At 41.6% G+C, this 23848-nt stretch overlaps 1 protein-coding gene across 1 annotated transcript in view; it reads right to left on the minus strand.

Moving 5' to 3' along the window:
- Positions 1 to 2655: 2655 nt before the first annotated feature.
- Positions 2656 to 23848, minus strand: part of DYNLT5 (dynein light chain Tctex-type family member 5) — a 31720-nt gene continuing 10527 nt past the window's right edge. Inside the window, exons 4-6 of the mRNA XM_007480435.3 lie at positions 15849 to 15940; positions 12794 to 12918; positions 2656 to 4069 (exon numbers count right to left, since the gene is read on the minus strand). Of these exons, the coding sequence (XP_007480497.2) occupies positions 3866 to 4069; positions 12794 to 12918; positions 15849 to 15940 (421 nt within the window). The 3' untranslated portion in view covers positions 2656 to 3865. The remainder of the gene's footprint in view (positions 4070 to 12793; positions 12919 to 15848; positions 15941 to 23848) is intronic.

Below are 23848 nucleotides of genomic sequence, written 5' to 3' on the forward strand. Positions count from 1 at the left end.
GTTCTTCCAGGTGATCTTTGTTATGTTTTTTTTTTCTAATTCAGTAAAAAAGTTTTTTGGTAGTTCAATGGGTATAGCACTAAATAAGTGAATTAGTTTGGGTAGGATTGTCATTTTTATGTTAGCTCGTCCTACCCATGTAGTTTTTCTTTTTCAAATCTGGATGGTATAACATTTGGTGTATATAGGTTTAGTATTGATCATGTTTCATTATCTATGGTACCTTTTAACATAGAGAGTTCTGAATCTTGACTGTCTCTTACAAATTCTATAATCTTTGATTTCACATCTCTATTCCTGTTTCCTTATTTGTAAAATTAGGGAGTTGGGTTGGATGACTTCTAAGAACCCTTCTAGCTCTATGGTTAGGATTCTAGGATCTAGGAATGTCACTGAATTGTGAATGACTTAGCCATATGGGTCAATCACCCTTTCATAGTTCTAAAAAGAATGATGGTCACCAGAAAAGTGCTGAAAGTTTCTGGCTCCTTGACCTTTTCTTTTTTTATCTGTGACCAGAAGGAGCATGACAGAGAGTGAACCACAAAGTCAGGGTGTCCTGGGTTTCCAAGCTGTCCTTGATAGTGACAGGATCTGTGATTGTAGGCAAGTCATTTAAATTGTCATTGCCCCCGGGCATCTCTCCTAGCTACCAGGAGGGTCCTTTCTGATCTATGTTTGTAGAAGGAGTTCCTTATAGATGACAACACTCACACATGTGCATGTGGACACACACACACACACACACACACATACAGAAAATCCTTGAGATCTTATCCAGTTGTCAAATTGTCCTTTTAAGATTAATAAAAAGTTGGGGAACTAAATTATGATCCAGATACAGTCTTTTCTAACAGAGAAATGACTATTGGACCTTGCCCATTAGGAGAAATAAAAATGACTTTAAAATCACAGCAGACAGCAAGGGAGCAATCAGAATTCATACATTTCTGATTGTATATTGCCCTGCAGCCCTGCACAAATCCTTGGAGTTATAAGTGCATCTTTCCATTTGTGGAGCTCTTTGGGCTTAGATGCTATTTTCCCAACATCAACCCTTGCCTGATTTCCTACTCCTGGTGTGCTGTCTGTTTTTGACCTTCAACATCTCCTCACCCCAGAGCAACGACCCCCGGTGCATCCCTAGACACAAGCAGGGAGTTGAAAGCCCCATAAAAGAAATGATCCAGAGCCCACAAATAACAAGGCACTTTAGCACTATAAATGCTCAGGGCCAGGCTTTCAAAAGCACCCGGGTCACCTGGGGAGAGAAGCACACATGCTGTATTTATTAAAGTCACAACGACATGTTTGCTTTAAAAGCCATTTGGGCTGGTAAGTCAACTCAAAAATGCCTCGGAGCATGGCTCTTTTAGAGCTCAATAGGCGGTTTTATGTGCTAGAAACGTATTTACTGCTTAGTGCTATGTATATTTAATGCCCCGGCTTTACTTTAGTGCCTTGCAAAGCTACTGATGGATTCCATTATGGAAGAGCCGCCACCAGCAATCATAAGATTTCGTCCACTGCATGCAGCTCCTGAGAGTTTCTGGTGGAAGCCCGATGACCCAAGGGAGTCCGCAGGCCGGCTGTCATGAATCTCACCCCAGTGCTCGGGTCTGTCCCGTGTGTAACGCCAGACTTAGTAAAGGATGGCAATGTGGAAGCCGGCACCATCACCGACGGGCACTGAGGTGTGCTCACTTTGTCCCCAAGGTTAATGTTCCCAACGGCCCCTGGCTGGGTGTTTGCTGGCCCCTGAGAAGGACCATCTTCCCAGGCTCTGCCTTCAAACCAGATTGGGATGAGTGCTCTCAGAGTTTAGGGAATACTGAAAGTCGTCTGGTTTTTAACAGCTTTTTCTGGTAGGAACCGCCGTCTGTGAAAGACGTAAAACTAGCCATCCAGCCAAAGCCAGACGTTTAGAAACAGGAGTCAAGCCCATCTTCCCTGTTCCTGTCTGGCACCACCGCCCCCCCCCCCCCCAAAGGGATGGCAAAAACAGAGACCTGAAGCTCGGTTCATTCATTCATTCATTCATTCATTCATTCATTCCTTTTCTGAAGGCAGCACGGCAGGGTGGGAAAGACGCTGCATTTGATAGCAAAGATTCTGTCTTTGGCTCCGCTCATTTACTGTGTGATCTTGGGTGACTTTCGAGGGAGGAATAAAAAAAGGCAAACAAATAGATGTAAATCGAGTTATGTACAGGATAAATAGGAGGTCATTAAACGAGGGAAAGCACTGGAACTGGAATAAGCAAACTTTAGGATGGGGCAGGGCATCAGGCTAAATGGCTTCTAAGCTCTTTCCCAACCCTCTATCCAGAATCCTGGGAGCCTTTCATGACCAAGCAAGCATTTATTAAGCTCCTGCTACATTCAAGGCTCTGTCCTTGGTGCTGAGCATACGAAAAGAAAGAGTTGCCATCCACAGAGAACTCCCGTTCTACTAGGGCACAGGTTTTAAACTGAGATCGCCACAGAAGTCCATAAATAGGTTTTAGAGTGTTTATGAACTTCAACGGGAAAAAGAATATCTTTATTTTCATTTGGCTTCTAACTAAAATCGGGCATTTTCTTGAACTATTTTAATGATTCTGAGAAGGGTCCCATAGAACCCCGGAGACTACTAAAGGAGTGTATGATCTAACAAAGGATAAAGAATTCTTTTATTGGGGAGATATGATATCTAAACATATAAATCAATACAAGAGAGAAAGCATTAACATCTAGGGGAACTGGGAAAGATTCCCTGTTGGAGGAAGAAGCTAGGGATTCTGAGATCTATTTGAAATACGAATTATACAAATGGAGATTGTGAACCTTTGGACTTCATCCCCCAGAAATCCCTTTGTATTTCCCAAAATTCTCTTTAATCTTTCCTGCGCCTCCATGTTTGTGTGGTCACATTATTGTTTTATAAGTTCTGTAGCTCTTTCCTCTTTCTTTCCATGCCATCCAAGCTGAGTTAGTTAGTTCTTTTATTTTAGTTATTATTAATAAAACTTTAAAATATAATACTTAGTTATTGAATATTAATTTAAAAACCCATAGAACATTGACCTGGAGATGGGAGGACCTGAGTTTAAAATCTGGCCTCAGACACTAGCTAGCTCTGTGAACCTGGGAAAGTCATTGAATCCGTATCTGCTTCAGTTTCTTCAACTGTAAAATGGTAATAATAATAGCACCTACATCCTAGGGTTTTGTCGTGAGCACCAAATGAGATCTATTTCTAAAGCACTATGTAAATAACAGTTCTTCTGTTATTATTATTTCTCAGCTTCCCTCTTCCCCAAATGCAAGCTTTTTGAGGAAAGGTATTTTTTGGGGGGGCAGGCTGGGTGCTTTGTATCAATGCCTAGCACAGAGTCCAAAGTCCAGTGGAATTGGTGATCTCATTAATGTGGCTATTTCCTCTCATGATGCAGATTGCAACTCTCATTCCATATCCTCCCATAAGTCCATCACAGTAAGATCAAGCTAAGTCCTAGAGGCCATTTTCAGTTTCTTCTGGCATCATAAGAATTCCTGGGGAAGGCCTCTAGCCATCACTGTGTGACCAGCCCATCTTCTCTTCATACTGGATGGGGTCTTACGTTGGAGTTCCTTGTTGGTTATGTGCTACTGCCTGTGCCCATGGGTGTCTTTTCATTGTTCTGGGCACAATATTACAGTTCTACTTTTTGGAGATTGTTGTACCCAAAGATCTTAATCCAGGATCAAAGAAGCACACAGTCAGTGCTCAATAAATGTTTGCTGAATGGAATGGAAGGCTGTATAGACCCAAAGCATGCATATATCTCTTCATTGAAAAGGGCCACTTGAAGTCTGTTCTTCATTCATGAAGAGATCTCTTTCAGTCATTCGAGATAAATAGCATAGACAGTGGCTAGAGCAAACAGAGAGGTGTTTCTGAAGGTGAAGGAGGCAAAGGTGTCATTTGCTTCATCCCAGAGACATCGGCTCCCGATGTGTAGGCTCTGATTATTCAATTGTCCAATGTGGATAATCACGATGAGTTTGTACCTTGGAATCATGAGATCTTTTACTCTGGCTTTAACAACCTAGAAGCAAATACAAAAAGCAATCATGGAGCTGCTGGCAAATTTGCAAAGCTTAGACCCTTTCTGACACTGGGAAACCAAAGGGACTTAAGCGCCATTGTTACAGGGAGGATGACAACCTGTAGAGATGTTAGTAATGCCATACAAAGAACTTTATCTCCTTGAACTCTTTCTAGTCACAGAACTGCCCTTTAAGGCAAGCCTCACCACAGGCTCCAGAACCTGTGATTTTATCTGCAACTGACCACAGATCACAGCCTTGTGTTAAAATGTAGTAGATTGGTTTTGAGAATTCTGTTTGAAAAGATGCACCTCCCTGAGACTCTCAACTTGGGGAAGGTGGACAACATGGAAAACAGTGTCACAATAATGAGAACAGAGAGGCAGTGAAGCCTAGTGGATAGTGTGAATCTTAAAAACTACTCAGACTATTCTTTAGAAGATTTGGTCTAGCTATTCCCTTATTATAACAATGGAGATACTTGGTCTAACAAGAATCAGGAATGTATTGGGAACTTTTAAAATTACTCCACCCTACTCAGACAGTGCCTTAGGGGAAGATAATGTTGTAAACCCTTGATTGAACAATGAAGGTACTTAACTCATACCTTATAGTAAAGCTAGAACCTTAAGATAGGTCTGTTTTTAGATCTAATACAAAAAGGTATTAAGTACCTGTAAAAGTTAAATTAGTGCCTAAAAAGGTCAAGTAACTTACAAAAGGCAAGCTTAACAAAGAGGTGTGAAGTACTCAGAAGATATAATCTAACCAGAGAAGGTGAGAACCAAAGAAGGTGAGAACTAAGAATGGGCAGTCCTGGAAAAAAGGGTCTACTGTGATTGGTAGACGTGGAAATTTAGGGGAGGTTACATAAGAGAAAATTTCTTTAAAAGGAAGGGATAAAAAGTCAGTTGGAAGAATTGAGTTTGGAATTGAGTTAGATTCTGAACTGAGATCAGGAGATTCAGTGGAGGACTGGAGCTTGCTTGGAGATGGTCTTGTGGTGAGTAATAAGACTGACTCCCTCTCCATTAGGCTCAGGGAGACCACTTTGGCCTAGGTTTTTAACTACTTCTTGGCTCAGCCTGAGCCAGAGCAGTTTAAATTAATTCTTTCTTTCTCTCTCTCTTTCCCTTAATTCCTTCTCTCTTTATTAATTAAAATCTCCATAAATACCCAGCTGACTTAGGTATTTTCATATTTGGGAATTTCCCATGGCAACCACTTATTTAGATTTTAAGTCAAAACACTAAAAATTATCCTTACAGTTTTGGCGTTTACAATAGAGAACCAGTCTCTGAATCAGGAAGGCTGCAGTTCATGTTTTAATTTGGAAACATATCCTTTTGTTTTCCTAGGCAAAGAACTTAAGCATAAGCCTTTGGAGATAAACATAGAAAATACAGCACATCATCATAGAGGAATTCACAATGAGTTGAGGAAACTCAGAGGTTGTCTAGTCTAATTAATCAGTCAATTAACATTTATGAAGTGCCTACTTTGTGTCAGGCACTGCATTAAGTCCTGAGGATATATAGAGGCAAGACAGTCCTTGCCCTTCGATTGTAAGAGAACTTACAGTCTAACGGAGGAACAAAATGTAAACAAATGTATAACAAATGATGAGGGTCTGCACCAGGGTAGGGGCAATGTCAAAGCAGAGAAGGGGACATATTTGAGAGAGGCTGCAGGGATGAAGTAGATGGACCTTGGCCACCATGTTGGATATGAAGAGTGAGAGAATGAGGAGTTCAGGGTGACTCCTAGGTTGTGAACCTGAGGGACTGGGAAGATGTTGGTGCCATTGACAATAATAGGAAAATTAAGAGGGGGAGGGAAAGTGTAGGGGGAAGATAGTAAAAATAAAAAGATATCTATCTGGTATCCAGTTCAAAATGTCTGAAATGCAGCTGAAAATGCAAATTTGTATGCCCTCTGAGTAAAGAAGGACAGGTAGATTTGAGAATCATCAGGATAGAAATGGTAATATAGAGGAAGAAGAGAACAGGACGCAGGACATAATTCTGAGGGCCACCTTCGATTAGAAGGCAGGATCTGGAGGAGAGTCAGGCAAAGGAGACAGGGAAGGAGCAGTCAGAGAGGTAGGAAGAGAACCAGAGATGATCATGTCCTAAAAACTAAAGAGAGGAAATAATCAACAAGGGTGTGTGTGTGGGGGTAATCCATAGTGTCAAAGGCTGCAGAGAGATCAAGGAGAATGGGTATTTTTAAACCCTTACCTTCTGCCTTAGAATCAGTACTAGATATTGACTCTAAGGCAGAAGAGTGGTAAGGGCTAGGCCATGGAGGTTAAGTGATTTGCTCAGGGTCGAGCAGCTAGGAAGGGTCTGAGGTCAAATTTGAACCCAGGACCTACCATCTCTAGGCCTGGCTCTCTATCTACTGAGTCACCCATTTGTCCCCTGAGAATGGGTATTGAGAAAAGAACAATGGATTTGGCAACTAAGAGATCACTGGCAAGTTTGGAGAGAATATGTTTGATGAAATGATGAGGGTTATAAGGGTTTTTTTTAATTTATTTTATTTTATTTTTATTTAATAAATTAATTTAGAATATTTTTTCATGGTTACATGATTCATGTTCTTTCCCTCCCCTCCTCTCCCCCATAGCCAATGAGCAGTTCCCCTGGGTTTTACATGTGCCATTGATCAAGACCTATTTCCATATATAAGGAGTTAGGAAGAGAGTAGGAGGGAGAACATGGAGGCCCCTATTGTATATTCCTTTTCAAAGAGTTTAGCTACAAGGACAGAAAAGATATAGGATAATAATTAGTGAATAAGGAAGGATTGAATGAGGACTCTTTGAAAATAAGAGCGAGATGGGCATGCCTGTTGGCAGTAGGGAATGCACCAACAGAAAATCAGAGAGATCGAAAATTAGTGAGAATTTGGGGAGGACAGAGAGGGCAAGCTGGAGGAGATAATATGGAAGAGGATGACTTGGACAAGTAGAGGGGCTAACCCAAATAAGATGTAAGGCCACAACATCGTATGAAGCAATAGTAAAGGTGGAGAGAGCCGTCGAAGGTACTTGAATGATAGGAGATGAGGAAGAGGAGAGAAGAAGGAGCTCACAGGAAATGCTCTCAATTCTTTCTAAAAAAAATGGAAGCATGATTCTTAGCTGAGAGTGTGGGGGAAGTGGAGCCATGGCACGTTTGAGGAGGGATTAAAAGGTTGTCAGAGCTGGTGTGGAGAGGGAGAGGGAGAGGTGAGAAGGGAGTTATAGGAGGATTGCCTAGCAGCAGTTGAGGTTGGGCAACACAGACTTGTAGTGGACTCAGTCAGAAAGATTGTGTGACTTTCTCCACCTTTGTTCAACAGCACATGTGTAGGCACGAAGATGATGAATGATGGGACTGATCTAAGACTGCGGCTTGGCTGGGTGCAAGTGGTGATACCATAAGGGGGCAAGAGATTGAAGAGAGGAGCATAGCGTCAGGTTGAGTTTGTTCACCAAGGAGCCCAGATGGGGAGAAGAGGAGAGAGGGGCTAGTGCAGGGGAGATGGCCTGCGAGAGTTGAGGGATTGAAGGATGGGACATCACAGGGTGGATGAAAAGTGGGGTTGTGTAAGGAAAGGCAGAGGAGGAGGTGAAAAGGCCAGAGATTATGGTTGAATGAAGGGATTTCAGAAGTTTTGAATGTGGTATTGGTACATTTGGGAGTGATGGCAAGAACAGGGGTAGGACTATTATTGTGTGTGATTGAGCTGGGGTAGACTAGTTCATGGGAAGTGAGGAGACTGAGGAATCGAGTGGATAGGATGCTTGAAGGGGATTTTTTTAGTACCCCTAGTATGAGCGCAGGAGTTGGGGAAGAGAAAAAAGTTGTGAACCATGTACTGTACTCATTGAGCAGGAAGACAGGGAAGTGACCTGGGGATCTGATGAGAATCTTAACTGAGTGATGGAGAGGAGTTATATGAATCTCAAATGATGGAGGTAGGGGGAGAACTTGGGAGCAGCAATGGGGAGCGAGGAGTACTCCAACTCCCCTATCTCAACCAAAATGCTGAGGAGAATGAGTGGAGGTGCAGCCAGTATTGGAAAGGGTGTCACCAGGGCCAGGGAGCCAGGTGTCCATGATTGCTAAAAGATGGAAGGAGTGAGAAAGGAGAGAGTTAGGAAGAAAGAAAGTTTATTGCCTGTGAAACAGGCATTCCAGATGGCATAGTAGAAGTTATTGTGGTGAGAAAATTGAAGGAGATGAAAATAAGGAAGCATCCATTCCAAATTATTCAGTAAAGGACAATCTATTCTCTCTCATTTTACAGATGAAGAAACTGAGGTCTGGAGCATTACGTGACTCTCCCAAAGTCATACAAACAATAAGTATCAGTAGAATTTGAACACAGGTCCTCCAGTTTTAAAACTCTGCTTTCTCCAGGGTATCATTCTGAGACCGCTAGATGGATAGAGCTTTCAACCTGAACTCAGGAAGGCCCTAATACAAATCTGCCCTCCAACTACTAACTCTGTCATCCAGGGCAAATCACTTAACCTCTGCCTACCTCAGCTTCCTCATCTGAAAAATTAGACCAATTAGTACCTACCTCTCAAGGTTGTTTTATGATCAACTGAGATCTAAAAAGTTACTTGAAAGCCTTAAAGCACTATTAAAGCACTAGCTATTATCATCACAATTTAAACATTTGATGATTGCATTTCAGTATCAATGGTTTCCTTTGTAATCCTCTGTTAGTTTATGCATTCAAATATTATTCTGAGAAGGGATACACAGATCTCATTAGATTGCTCAGTGGGTCTGACACACACAAAAGGACAAGACCTCCCATCCGTAAATCATAGACAAGTTGCTAATTTGCTTAAGTAGAGGGGATTTTCATGTTGGCAATTCCTTTTGTGGATGAAGTCACAGGTCTAAACAAGAAAAATAGTATTTTACATACATGATTTCATTTGATCCTTCCAATAGCCTGAAGAGTATTGTTATTGTTTTATAGATGAAGAAATCGTATCTCAAAGAGGCCGAGTGGATTCTCCAGAATCATATAGTAAATCTAAGTGTCCAAGGTGGGATTAGAACCCAGGTCTCTCCTGACTTCCAATATAGCATTCTCCTTACTGTAAACTATTTTATAATCAGAACTTTTAAAAAGCCTTTTCTCTATAGGAGCCAATATTTAGGGTTTAAATAATTCTTTTTCAATAGACAAAAAAATTACATCCAGAATACTCACCTTGAAGATCTGTGATGAGGCATCATCAGTGCCAATAGTGTTAGCATTGTGCTATTGCCTTGTTCATAATGAACTAGACTTCCTACAGAACGTCTGGAGCTATCTAGGGCATCGCTAATGCAGGAAAGATGGCTTAGTGAAGAGTTTATTTTAATGACAAAAGCAGGAATTTTCTGGGGCTCAGTGAAGTCTATAAATCATGGAAAGCCTTCAACTGTGCCAGCACCTTCATGAGTTGTTAAGAACTAAAAATATGTTAAAAATAAGCCCAAATGCTTCAGCTCCTTTGCTTACAGAAGAGTTTTTCTTTTTGTTTTAGAAATGCTCTAAATCAGTCTACCAATGATTTAGATAAAAGCATAAGCAACATCCTCATTAAATTTTCAGGTGGCACAAAGATAGGTGGGGCAGCCAACATCCTGGAGAAAAGAATCAGGGTTCAAAAAACCCCCAACAGGGCTAAATACACATTCTTATACTTGAGTTCAAGAAGTTGATTTTGTGAGAATAATATGGGCGATGCATAGGTAAGGAGTAATTTGTCTGAAAAAGATCTGGGGGTTTTAGTGGCCAGCCAGGCCAATATAAGTCAACAGGTAACATGGGAACCAAGAAGGTGAATGTGAGCACAGAATAACATGCTTCCAGGTACGAGAAGGCGATGGTTTCACTAGAACCGGAAGGACATTGGTAAGATGGAGAGCTTTCAGAGGAGGGCAGTTGGAATGATGCCCTGTGAAGAAGGGTGGAAGAAACTGAGGCTGTTAAGTGGAGGGAACAGAAGGCTGGGGAGGGACAGGGACTTGATTTGTTGTTGACTAATTCTTTGAGCCCTTGTTTAGGGTTTTCTTGGCAAAGATACTGAAATGGGAGGCCATTGCTTTTTGCAGCTCTTCATTTTACAGATGAAAAATCTGGGGCAAACAGGGTTAAGTGATTTGCTCAGGGTCACATAACCACAAGTGTCTGAGGTTGGATTTGAACTCATGAAGATGACCCTTCTGGGCTCCAGGCTGAGCACTGTATCCAGCAGGCCACCTCATTGCCCTGAAGATTTCAGTCATCACTAAGTATGTTATAAGATGTCAGGCAGAGGAAGGATCAGTCTTCTTCAGCTCGACTCCAGAGGGAATATCCAGAAGCAATGGATATTGTTGCAGATATAGAGATGTTGGTTTTAAGCAGCTGAGCCAAAGTGGGGTGGCCTGCCAGGGGGCAGCGTGGGCTCTCCCTCCTCGGGTGCCTTCAAGCAGAGGTCGGATGACCAGCCAGGGCAGTTGGGTTAGAGAAGGGATACAGGTTGCCCTTGACAATTCTGAAATAACTTCCAACTGAGCAAGTCTGTGATTTGGTGATTTTGATCCATTTTAACAGCTCATATGGCAGACTCATCATCTCAGAAAATGGTCCATTGAAAAACGATCTTCAGAGAACTGTTTAATAATGAGGGATGACAAGTGACCATAGGGGTGAGTGCAGTTGGGAGAGGCCCAAGGAATGCAGTGCTGTCACAGAGATGAACCGTGTGCATTCCACAAAGGTCCTTACAGCCAACCTAGCAATCCTCTTTTGACATATTCTTACTATATAACCCAGGACACGTCCCTGAGCTCAATCTCAGGGTTCCTGGCAACTCTCTAGAACTGTAAGTTGCAGAGAAAGGGCAGCCCTGCTTTAGCCAAAGGCATTTCTTCTCTTGGGAGTTCTCAACACCAGTTATAGTGTCATCCAGCTTCCCTTAGGAGCCATCAGTCCTTTCTGCCTCTCTTCTACTTTACAGGCTGGGGTTTGGCATGAGCTCAATTTAATTTTAGCCCAGGGGATTGACCAGCCCAACTGGTCGGCTGCTCTGTCCTATACTTTGGGATCTGAGTCCCTGGACACGTTAAGATATATGTGAGTTGTGACCACTACAGTAATAATGATGGCTGAAGTAGTAACACTACCAGTGCTAGTGGTGATAGAGCTGGTGTAGTGATGAGAGTAGGTAATAGAAGGAGTGACAGCAGGAGTACCGTAGGGGATAGTAGGCTGACTCCAGCAGATCCAGAGCCCTGAATTTCTAGTGTGATACTGTTCCACCGTGGAATCCACACATATAAGTGCATGTTTATGGTTACATACACATACACTCACATGTATGACTTTGTAGGTCTTATAGCAGAAACAGGAAGAAGAGAAATGGCAGCCAGGGAGTGCTTAGATTCAAGGTGTCCTTCCAAAGAAGACAAGATTTTTGCTTAGGAAATTAGCAACCATGCCTGGATCACCATTCAACTGGTACCCTTAGGGAAGTCAGTGCCATGTATCAGGCTCTGGGGACACAAAGATGAATGTTAGTGGACAGAGTGCCAGACCTGGAGTCAGGAAGACCCCGAGTTCAAAAGCCACCTCAGACACTTACTTAGTAGCTGGGTGACCCTAGGCAAGTCTCTTAGCTCTTTTGGCCTCAGTTTCCTCACTTGTAAAATGAGCCAGAGAAGGAAATGGCAAGCCACTCCAGTACCTTTGCCAAGAAAACCCCAAATAGGAAGAGTCAGACAACTGAAATGACTGAACAATAACAAATAGGAGCCAGAGTAGGTTTAGTAATGTAGTAATGGCAATAATGGCCCAGGAATAGAATTAGTGGCAATATTCTAGCTATTGGATGTGTGGATTGTGTAGAAACTATGTGTAGCTGGCATTGACAGAGTGCTTTAAAGTTTGGAAGACCCTTGATAAATATGATTTCATTGATGTGTTTGTGTTTTCTCTTATTACGACTGGGGGCAGGACCAGGTTTGCTTTCTCTGGGCGCATTTGGCTCAGAGTAGGCACTTTATAAAATACTTGCTAATTGTTCTTTGAGCCCATGCCCATTCTGAAGCAGTACTCTCTCAGAGAAGTTGTGCAAAATTCAATTACTCAAGTCTTTCTATTGAGCACCCACTAAATGCCAGGCTCTTCCCTTGGCACAGGGCTTATGAACTAGCTCCTGCCCATCAGAAACTTGTTTTATAGTGGGAGAGGGACACGTGGACACCCAAGTTATATGTCAAGTGCATAGAAAAGGTAATGTGGAGAAGCTCTAAAAGCTGGGGGAGGAGGAAGACAGGTCAAAGAAATGTGTTTTCTGGACTCTGAAGGAAACTAGTGATTCTTTCATTGGTGGCCACAGGCAATCTTCTTAACAAACTCATTTTCTTCCTCACTTGTAAAATGTTTGCCATTTAAATATCATTCAGTGTTCTATAGGATTTGCCACCCAAGCCAGTAGCAATCTTATAGTTTAATGATATCTAATACATTGTTTCCCCAAGAGACATTGGGAAAGCTCCTTGAGGTGAGGTGTGCATCTTTGTATCCCCAGAGCCTAAGCCATGGCATTGGCTTCTCCCATGGTACCCACTGATTAGTGATTCTGGAATGGCTGTTAATTCCCTAAACAAAAGTCTTGTCTTCTTTGGAAGGGCACCGTAAATCATGCATGCAGTTCAGCTAAACCGGCAACCTACCTCAGCTATTGTTTTAGTCATCTGTCTACACAATTCAGGTTCATATTTTTCTTCTTGTAGATAATTAGTTAGTACATCCTTCAAAATGTGTTTGACAGCATCCACAGGAAAACATTTGCTAGGACCTGGAAGGAGAAACGCTGTATTAGTAGCACCCTGAGTACATTATTTTCTCACCATCATTTCAAGAACATTTTGAACATTTTCTTCCCTTCTGCACAGTAAGCAAAGGCATAATAACACCTGATTAGCAGTGAGGACCTTGAGCCTTTGGGGCATTCTCCCACCAAGGAGAGGATCTCCTTTGCTCTCAAAAATCCAAGCTTTAATATGAGTCAAACTGAAGGTAGAGGAGGAGGAGGAAGACCGAGTGTGCTCACACATTGAAATAATCAGTCATCTGTCTATTAAGCTTCCTGGGTGCCAGGAACTATGCTAGGCAATGCAGATATGAATGTAAAATTGAAGCCAGCTTGGTCACATTGCAGGTAAAGTGCTGGGATAGGAGTCAGAAAGTCCTATCTTTGGAATTCATTTCATTTCCCTGAGCCTCAGATTTCTCATCTACTCAACGAGCAATAAATTAACTTGTTTGAAACCTCAAAAGTAGTAAGTAGTAGGGCTAAAATTAGAACTCAGGTCCTTGAACTCCAAATCCAGTTCTCTTTCCTACTGTATCAAGTCCCTTCAGCTCTAAAATCTGAGATTTAGGAGGTTTTGATGCAGGTCTGGGCTCCGTCAATTGTCTAAGTAATGCTGTTCCTAATATATGTATGGAATCTCTATTTGTTCCTCAGAGGCTCTTTATCTTTGTCAAAATACTCCTGAAACTAATATGTCTCTTCCCCATGAGCTACCTTACTATACAAATGCATTGGACACAGATGAAGCCTGTTTGCAGGAAGAATTGATCACAAACTTACAGTGAGCCAGAAATTTAGCTTATTTCCAGACACCTTCGGCTGTTTGCTGGCTGACCCTGCTGAACTGTCCATCATAAACCCTACCTCTAGCCATTCAAGCTGGCTTAAACAAGCCTTTGCTCTGCAGATGCTACCAAAATCACTTGAGCCATTCTGCTTCTGTGTTCCACCTGTTCCTGGAAGAGCCTGCCCATTCTCCACCCCAATTCCACCCCAGACCACCCTCAGGGGATTGTAAGCATCAGTGTCCTTTCCCCTCTTGATCTGGGACACTTCATTCTGAATGTCACTGGCATTCATGTCTAGTTATTTTCCATTTTAATAAATAATCATTTCAACTCAACCAATTCCTTCTATTTGAGAGATTTTTTTTTCTTAATGCTTGACACCTTGCTGAGAGATGGGATTATAATGAATGGAATGGATTCCTTGAGAACTTCTATTTCCTGTGTTTGTTCATGCCTGCTTTTGGGTCTTATGCAAGTCCTGTGGGGGGGGGGGGGGAAATAAGTAGCTGTCCTATCTAACATACCGATATTGAGTATCTTTTTTTTGAGAGTATTCTGTTACCCATATTTGGGGGAGATCTTAGACATGAATTATACCCAAGTGTAGCTTTAAAGATTTCCCTTAAGTGTTATTCTAGATTGAGAGCAGAGCTAGAGGGACCTTCTTTGCCTCAATCTCAACCCCAATACATGATCCTGAGTCCATGGGAGTCTAGAGGCCCTTGCTGAGTCTTTGGAGTCTTGGGGTTGCCTCTATAATGAGAAGGTTGGACAAAATGACTGAACTAGCTCTCAACTTGGGATATGAAAGTCTTTAATAAGTATTTTTATGCCTGTATATAATCAATATAATTGTATTTTATCCTATGTATTTAGTCTTATACATTTAAAAATATTATTCTCAGAAGGCAAACAGAAGTTTCATCAAAAAAAAGAAGTTTCATCAAACTGCCTAAGGGTTAATGGGACACAAACAGATGAACTTTTACTCTTCTGTTCCATCTAGTTCTGAATCAATGTTCCTGGCATCTAATGAATGCTCAGTGTCTGAAAAATGGCCACCTACATGACCAGAAGTGTTCCTTTCTCATTTGGGACTCTATGGACACAACAGAAACTCTTTCAACAGAGAATTTGTGTTTATGTAGGGATAACTCAAATTATTGGAGAGCAAATGATTTCATTTGATAATTGTTCTCAGTTTTCCCTTACACAACAAATACCTAATTAGATTGATTTTCTTTTCATCAAATTGACGAGCTGTCTCCACACCAGGAAGATGGAGCACCAAACTCCTTGAGAACCTTTCTGATAGGCAGATCATGGCAGAAGCAAGGAAGCACGTGTAAAACAAAAATAGAGATGTGTGGATATGTGGAAATACAAGATCGAATTTGGTAACAAAAAGATGGCTGAGCAAACACTTAAAATAACCAACCAAACTAAAAACTTAGCTCTCAAAAAAGGATTGATTCAGGAGAAATTTCTTGTAAGAGGTGATGGAAAAAATTTCTAAATGTTTTATCTCATTTAGTTTACTCCACAGACAGACTTCTCAAATGGATAAGAGATCTCTTTGGCTTCTTATCTTCCATTTGTCTTTTAAGAGAATGCAGTTTAAAGGATACACATAAAAGGCACAGTCTAAACCAGAAATGTGAGTTTCTTTCTGACTGCTTTTGATAATTTATTAAGTGATTATCATTGAACCTCAATATAAGCAACCTGATTTGTCTAGTAACTATCTTATATTTAAATTAATTAATTCTAAAGCATAAAGTTTGAACCACTTCCTCTGGCTCCTTTTCAGGATTCATTCTCTTCCCTGGGTATTCTTTTCCCAGAGGAACCTTGAAATCAGATTCCAAAACCTTTCAGGTTGGCTCTAAGCATTGGACACTCAAGAGGACCAGGGGTTTAGAGGGGGAAAGGTGGCTATCCCACCATGATCCGGGACTATTCTTTGTGGAAAGGACATGTTATAGAATTTCATCGACCCCCCCCCCCCCCCCAGCCCCTGGATTATTTCACCTGTTCACCAGAGGTTGCTGGCCCAAGAATGCTGACATTTCAAAATAAAAACTTACAAATCCAAATGGGGAGAGGGAGGGTGGTGAAACATACCCAGCTGATAGGTGTTCTCCATCTGAACTGCCAAGTGGGAAGCATCATCCCGGTGGCTGGGCTCATCCATGTAAGACACAGTACTCATTGAACTAAGGACAACAGTGGAAGAGAATTTCTCTTGTTATCCTGACAGAAGGAAGCATCTCCAAAAGTTTCAAAGGTCCAGCTTTTGTTAAGAAAGTTTTAAGCAAGAACAGCTCATGTTTCCAATCTGCCTTATGACTTTCCCCACCCAAAACTCACGTATGACTTGTCATGGCTTATTCCATTTCCATGAAATAAACAAGATCATAAATCCTTCTTTAAGCTTTGTTTCCCCATTAGAATATGAACTCCTTAAAACAGGGACTGGATTATCTTTCTACTTATAACTTAAGTGCTCCAAGCAGTGCTCTGCCCATGGCAAGCTCACAAATAAATCCTCTTCTGTTGCATTTGTATAAAGATCCATCATTTATTGCAAAAAAAAAAGGATGATGGTAAAGGATGTCATCAGAGAAATATCTGATAGAAAAAGAAGACAGGTTTTTCCTATGGTAAGAGTAAGAGATAACTACTGGACAGCCTGCATGCTCCCATGATGTTATTAAATGTCAGGAGAAATTGAGAAGAGTTCCTAGTGCATTGGGTGGATTCCCTATGACAAATACATGGGAAGGTCCAAATGAGAGTCCCTCCGGGTGGGCAAAGCATGAAGAGCTTGTGATTTACCCATCCATATTGGGCACATCTATATTGATGAGGTCACAGATCTAGTGTATTATTTGAATATTTTTATTGTTTACAAAACAAATGAGTTAATAGATTGCAAGTGCTTTGTAAACTTTAAGGAAGGGCTGCATAAATGCTAAGTGTGTTGTTAATTGTTCTTATTATTTTTAAACCCTTACCTTCTGCCTTAGAATCAATACTGTGTATTGGTTCCACAACAGAAGAGTGGTGAGGTCTAAGCAGTGGAGGTTAAGTGACTTGCTCAGGGTCACACAGCCAAGAAGAGTCTGAGATCAAATTTGAACCCAGCACCTCCCATCTCTAGATCTCGCTATCAGTCCACTGAGCCATTTAGTTGCCCCCTATTGTTAATTATTAAATATAAAGGACTTTAATTACAGAGACCCAGAAAAATAGTCAAAATATCATTATCCCCATTTTACTGATGGGGAAGTCAAGGATTAGAGAGTGTATGTGACTTGGCTATGGCCACATCATTAGGAAATGGGCCATAATTTGAAGCTAGGGCTCTTAGCCTCCTAGTCCAATATCCTTTCCAATATATTTTTCTATGTAAGGCTATGTTTGTTCCCAAATTATATTTCATACTAACCAGCTTTCAGAAAGTAAATGAGGGTAATTATGTAAAAAAGAAAAAAAATATTATTTCATCAAGTAAATTAGAAATGACCTGAATTCTCTAGCTGAGAGATAACATCTAGTAGATAGATGAAGAGTTGGTTTTGGAGACAGAAGACCTGGTTTTGAGTCATGCCTAACACACATTGGCTCTAGGACCTTGGCCAAACCCCTCAAACTCCTATGATTGAAAAGCTCTCTAATATTAAAAATAGCAGAGAATGTGCCAATCTGTGTTAGTAGAGGATATTTCTTTACCCAGAAGTTTCCTAAACCAGTTAAATCCCAAATCCACTTCCTGCTCTATAGCAAAAAGTTTTCCTTTCTTCTACCTTCTGATAAAATAAATCAGCTTTAGAATTTATACATTTTCAGTTGGAAGGAACCTCAGAGAACATCTAGTTACAAAATCCCCTTTCCTACATGGCCCAAGGAAAGGTCATTTCTCCTCTGCCTGGAGGATGGGAACATTCTCTCTCCTGAGGCAGCTCATGATATTAGTGGCAGTGTGGTCAAATGGAAAGCACTAGTTGTGGAATCAGAGGATCTGAGTTCACAATCCTGCCTTAGATGTTTACCACCAATGTGGTGTTTTTCAAGTCACTTAACTTCCCAAGGCCTTGGTTTCCTCTGCAAAATGAGAAGGTTGGAGGATGGCCTCTGTGTTCCCTTCTAGGTTTAAATCTATGTTCTGCAGTTGGTAGGAAGTCCCCCCTTTCCCATACAGAGCTGAAACTGGTCCTTCTACTTCCATCTAGAGGCAACCAGAATAAACTGTATCCCTCTTTGAAGAGCCCTTCAAGGACTTCAAGATAGCTCTCGTGCTGTCCTGTCCCAAGTCTTCTCTTTTCCAGGCTGAACATCCCCAGTTCCTTCAACCAATCCCCAGATGGTGTGGACTCCAGCTCCTTCAATGACTGCACCCTCCCTGCACCCCAGAAGGCATTAACGGTGCTTTGGGCTGAGATCAACAATAGCATTAGGAGATATAACTGGAAGCACAAAGTAGCTCAGAACCATCACCTGGTGAACAGGGGAGGAATTAAGGTGATTACAACAAATCCTTTGCAAAAACTCTTTGGTGCTGAAAGAATCAGAAACGCCCCCAAAGAGAAGCCACAATTCAACCTAAATCAATAAACATCCAAGACCCCTTTCATCCTCCTATTCATCACCAAGAAAGGCCAATTGCTTGGGCAAAGGGAGGCAATATGAGCTCTCCCAGGTGCTGACCTGGAAGAGGAGATCCAAGGATGGAGGCACTGAGTGGGTTTCCCAAGCTCCACCCTAGTTCAGGTGAGCCCCAACGGACACTGCTTCATGGCAGCCTCCATATGGGCCCTACTGACCCTGCTCCACCTGTGAGGCAATCTAGGGTGTCACTTCAAAGGGGGGTGAGATAATGGAGAGGGGGATGGGGAAAAAAGGCTTTTCAAGATTGGAAAGACCTGTGCTTTCATTAAGTAGGAGGTGGGGAAGATTGTTCTCTGTTATGCTCATGGGCACCCCCCTTCCTATGGGGATGCAAAAGACTTGTTGGTCCTTTACTTCTTCATATTGAGTAAGTTGATTTTGAGTGAAAAATTTAAAAGCTTCAGTTATATACACATATGATCTATAAACACATCTGTGCAAATATGTATACATGTGTATAAGTATATCTAGCTATACATATGCATATATAAAATTAATCCATTGAGAATTAGCAAGCATCTATTAAACACCTGCTGCATGCCAGCTGAGCACCCCAGAACCCAAGTTGGTGAACTGTGGAGCTGGAGAAGACTTCTGAAGGTCTCTTGGACAACAAGGAGATCAAACCAGTACTTAGAGAAATTAATTCAGACTAATAACTGGAAGGTTCACTACTATGGGATTTGCCCCAGCTTTAATCTTTTGGCCACATAATGAGAAGACGGGCCTCATTGGAAAAGACCCTGATGTTGAGAAAGGCTGAAGGCAAAAGCCAAGGGGATGGTAGAGAATGAGATGGAGAGATGGCATCATGGATCCAATGAACACTAACTTGGAGAGACTTCAAGAGACAGAGTGGAGAATAGGAGGGTCTGGTGTGCTACAGTCCATGGGATCCTGAAGAGCTGGACACGATATTAACGACTGCACAACAACAACAAAATGGGCCAGTCTCCATGCTGGCCACTGGAGATAAAAGCACAAGAACAAAATTGCTCTTGCTCTCCAACTTTCCTTGTACACAGATAAACCTCATCACAAAAACATTCGTATACATACACAATTGTTGTTATTGTTCAGTTGTTTCAGCTGTGTCCCACTCTTTGTGACTCCATTTGAGGTTTTCTTGGCAGAGATTCTGGACACTTTTGCCCTTTCCTTCTTCAACTCATTTTACAGATGAAAAGACTGCAGCAAATAGGGTTTAAGTGATTTGCCCAAGGTCACATAGCTAGGGAGTATCTGAGGCTGAATTTAAACTCAGGAGGATAAGTCTTCCCAACTCCAGACCCAGCATTCTATCCACTATACCACCTAGGTGCTCACATACAACACTATGTACATACATAATATACACAGGTACACATAAATTGCAAACATACATGTGTTTATGCCCATGCCTAGCCATAATACAATACGCATGTGACACATACATGCACATTCATGTAGCAGCCCAGCCCTAGACGTTGTGGGGAAGCAAGGAATGTGAGTGAGCACATGGCCATTATGTGCATGGCAATGAGCTTTATTGCCAGCATGGCTGAAGTTTAGGCGCGAAACCTTGCTTTCCTGTGTCCCACTCACCTGAGGAGTAAAACCCCACCTTCACCTTGTCATAGGTTGTATTATCCAATAGGGGTACCCCAGATAACTCATCCATATGTATTGAGGTATCATATAACTGTTCAATATGTATTGAGCTGGCATGACTATAAATAAACCAGCTCCTCTAAGCTCCGCCCACTGGTTCAGGATTCCTGGGTCTGGCAAGTAGCAACTTCTCCCCTGTCCCTCTTCTCTATCTTTCTTACTAAGGCCTGGTCCTTAGACCAGGCCTGCCTTACTAAGGCATGGTCATTAGTCCAGGCCTGCCTTACTTCCTCTCTTTCTCCTAATGCTATCTAGCATTATCTACCTCTTGTAGTTCCTAGTCTCCTTTCCATCTGCACTAGCTTTATCCTCTGACCGGTACGGTGTTAAAAGAGGATCATTGGGTGGTTTCAGCCTGAATATTCACACCCAGTGGTCGGAGCTTAGCTGTGGCTCATACAAATAATATTCGCCTACTGACTCGGTTACTCACATCTCTAAAGTCGGCCCGTTCACGCCCTTCGCGGGTAAAAACTTCTTCTCTATCTCTATCCTCTCAATTCTTCCCCCCATTGCAGCCTCTTGCAGGCCGGGAGGTTGCAATTCATGTATGCCATTTAAATCCACACACACATGAATAGATAAATGTTTAAATTCTTGAATATATATATTTCTATGTAGTATAATACAGAGAATTTGGGATCAGAGGAGTGGGATTCTAATCCTGTCCTATTTACTACAGGTATGATCTTGGGCAAGTCATCTAACTGTCAGAGCCATATCTATGATCCTTTGACACACTGATGGAACTGTGTGTGGGTCCTTTAAGTACTGAAATGTCATTCATTATCTTTCATGGTGGTGAATGTTTGGAACCTGAGGTAGATGTGTATGTATGTATACTAAACCTTTATTTCCCAATGCACAACTAACAAAAATAAAATAGTGGCTGTGACTACTTAAAGAAGACAGACTTGCCATTGTGGAATATGCCTCAAAGGATGGATTGGGTGGAGGAAACTTTGGGCTCCAACCCCAGCTTGGCCACTTAGTGACTCATGAATCTCTCGGCAAGCCACAGCATTTCTCTGGGCCTCAGTTCTCTCATCTGTAAAAAGAGGAGATTGGCCTCAATGACTTCTAAGATCCTCCCAGCTCCCAATTTTTCCTCCTATGAAATACCATTAATTGCCAGTCGTTCTCTGTCCAGAATGCTCTTTGCCTTATCTCTCCTTCAGCATTTTTGACTTCCTGAAACAAATTGTCCCTTGGGTTCTTGAGAGACAGCCTGGCATGGTGGAGAGAGATGGACTTGGTGTCTAAGTCTTGAATTCACTTCCTGGCTCTGCTAATTTTTAAATGGAAGAACCTTAGGCAAGTTTTGCCCCATCTCTGGGCCTTGATTTCTTCATTTGTAAACTAAAAAGCTGAGACTAGGTAATCTCAAGGTTCCTTCTAGGTCTCAATTACCTCCTGAGGCAGCCCCTGTCACTTGGGGTCAGTGCTATTGTTAGGAAGCCTTTCAGGGTCCCCTAGATATTACCACCTTGCTCTCTAAGGTCACCACCCACTGTGTATGGATCTTGTATCTACCACTTTAGGTGCATGTTCCATTCCCCATTCAAAGCTCTGTGAGGAAAAGGGCAATTTTACTTAGGGATACAGGCAGATTTATTTTTAGTGAAGCAGTTAATCAGGAAGACTTGTGTTCAGATCCAGGATGGCCCCAGGCAAACTACTTATCCTCCCTAAACTTCAGTTTTGAATTCTGTAAAATGGGAATAAGTAATATCTTAACCTACCACCCAGCATTATATGGAGATCAAGTGAGATAGCAAAGGTACAATGCTTTGTTAACTAAAAAAAGATATAGAAAGATTGGCTATAATTCCACCAGCTAAAGTGTTGGGTAAAATAAACAGGATATCCTCCTGTCAACCTTTTCCATAAAATACCATTCACTGTCTCTTTCCAAATGGTAGCCTTGAAGACTTTGGACATTGGTTATAGCTACCAGAGAGATGCTGCCATCCAGTGGACTCACTAAAGCCATCACAACTCCTCAGGGAAAATGAAATCTGGCCATCCAGGGGGAATAGTCAAGCACTCTGAAGACTTTGTTCCTGGATATAGTAAGAAGGTTTTGGATTTCTGTTTTCAAACTTGGACAGCAAATAACTTTCTGCTAAATTAATTATGTTGAGAATTACATCCATACCTTCCTCTAAGCTCAACAGAATATCCCTGATTTGCCACCAACTACTAATGTTCTCCTCCCTAAACATATTTATATCATATATATTCTCTTGATATTTATTTTTCACATGCTTATATTTGTCTTTGATTCTACAATTGAAGATTCTCTCATATGTGCATTATTTCATTCTTTGTTGTTGTGCCACCAGTACCTAGTATGAAATTAACAAATGCTAATTAATTAGTTCTTGATTAATTGATTGATTTGAGTTAATCTGGAGCAGTCTTAGTCCTAGGAAAGTCTTCTCTGGGAATTTTATTGTAGTTTTACTGGCAAAGTGAAGAATCCTTACCCCTGACCTCTCTTTATGCCCAATCTCCCATTGGAAAGTGAATGAGAAAGAAGCAAGTTTTGCAAAAATAATTTTAGCAGTATGTTATGAGACATTATATCGGGGGCAGTGAGGTGGGCTCAGTGGATTGAGAGCCAAGCCCAGAGATGGGAGGTTCTAGGCTCAAATGTGGCCTCAGACACTTCTTAACTATGGGCAAATCCTTTATCCCAATTAATCATATTCCTTACTGCTCTCTTGCCTTGAAACCTGTGCTTTGTATCCTTTCTAAGACAGAGAATAAAGACTGAAAAAAAGAGACATTTTGAGTTTCACAAGTAGACGCAGTGTCAGGAGGATATGGGTTCAAATTTCATCTCTAACACTCAACTAGGTGAGTGACCCTGGGCAAATCACTTCACCCCTTAGTACTCTGGGCAGCTCTCAAAGGGTCTAAGTTATAAGTGAGTTTCTGATCTGTCTTGCTGGAGGGGGATTTCTCCACTGGAGAGTTCTGTAAAATGAAGAAATCACAAGTCCAGGTAATAAATATGGAGTACCTCCTTCACAAGGATCAATGGAGACTCAAAGGAGATAATATATAATGGGCTTTGAAATTGGGAAAGAGTTCTGGAAGTCTTTGCAGCATTGGCATAGCATCTCCCACACAAAGTATCTATGAGTCTTAGGGAAAGTTTAGAGAACCATAGGCAACAGATGAATAGAACCTCAAAAAAACCTTGCCTAAGTGCTTTTCTGCCGAGCTCCATTCAAAGACATCTTGTCCTATCCTCTAGGAAAGTGTTAGGAGTGCCTGGTTGTTCTTTTTGGGACCCAACTTTATTTTCTTTGATCGTTAAGATTTATAGCTAGCAGGCTTTCAGAGGCGGAGTCTAGACCTTTCCTGAATTAAAGGGAAGTCCTCTTTTTCCCATGCTTACTCCTTCTCAAGAGAGGTATTATTATTCCACCCTTAGAGATATGAATGACTAACAGTGAAACAGGTTGGGTAGTGATCAGGCCCTAATGGAAAGAACTTTGGATTTAGGGTCATAGTATCTAGGTATAGATCCCATGCTTGGTATTTTTGTGATCTGGGACCAGTCCCTTCATCTCTGTTGGCCTCAGTTGACCTAAATGACTTCTAACTTTCCTTCTAGCTTTAAGTCAGGAGAATCAAATCAACAAGCATTAATTTAGCACCTACTGTATGCCAAGCACCATGTTAATCACAGTCTATGCCCTCAAGTGGCTCTTATTTGTAGGGGAGACAATATGCAAACAACTATAACCAAATAAATTACATGTAGTATCCCAAAAGATAGTGCAGTTTTA

This window comes from Monodelphis domestica, chromosome 2 (genome assembly GCF_027887165.1).
Source record: "Monodelphis domestica isolate mMonDom1 chromosome 2, mMonDom1.pri, whole genome shotgun sequence".
Lineage (NCBI taxonomy): Eukaryota > Metazoa > Chordata > Mammalia > Didelphimorphia > Didelphidae > Monodelphis > Monodelphis domestica.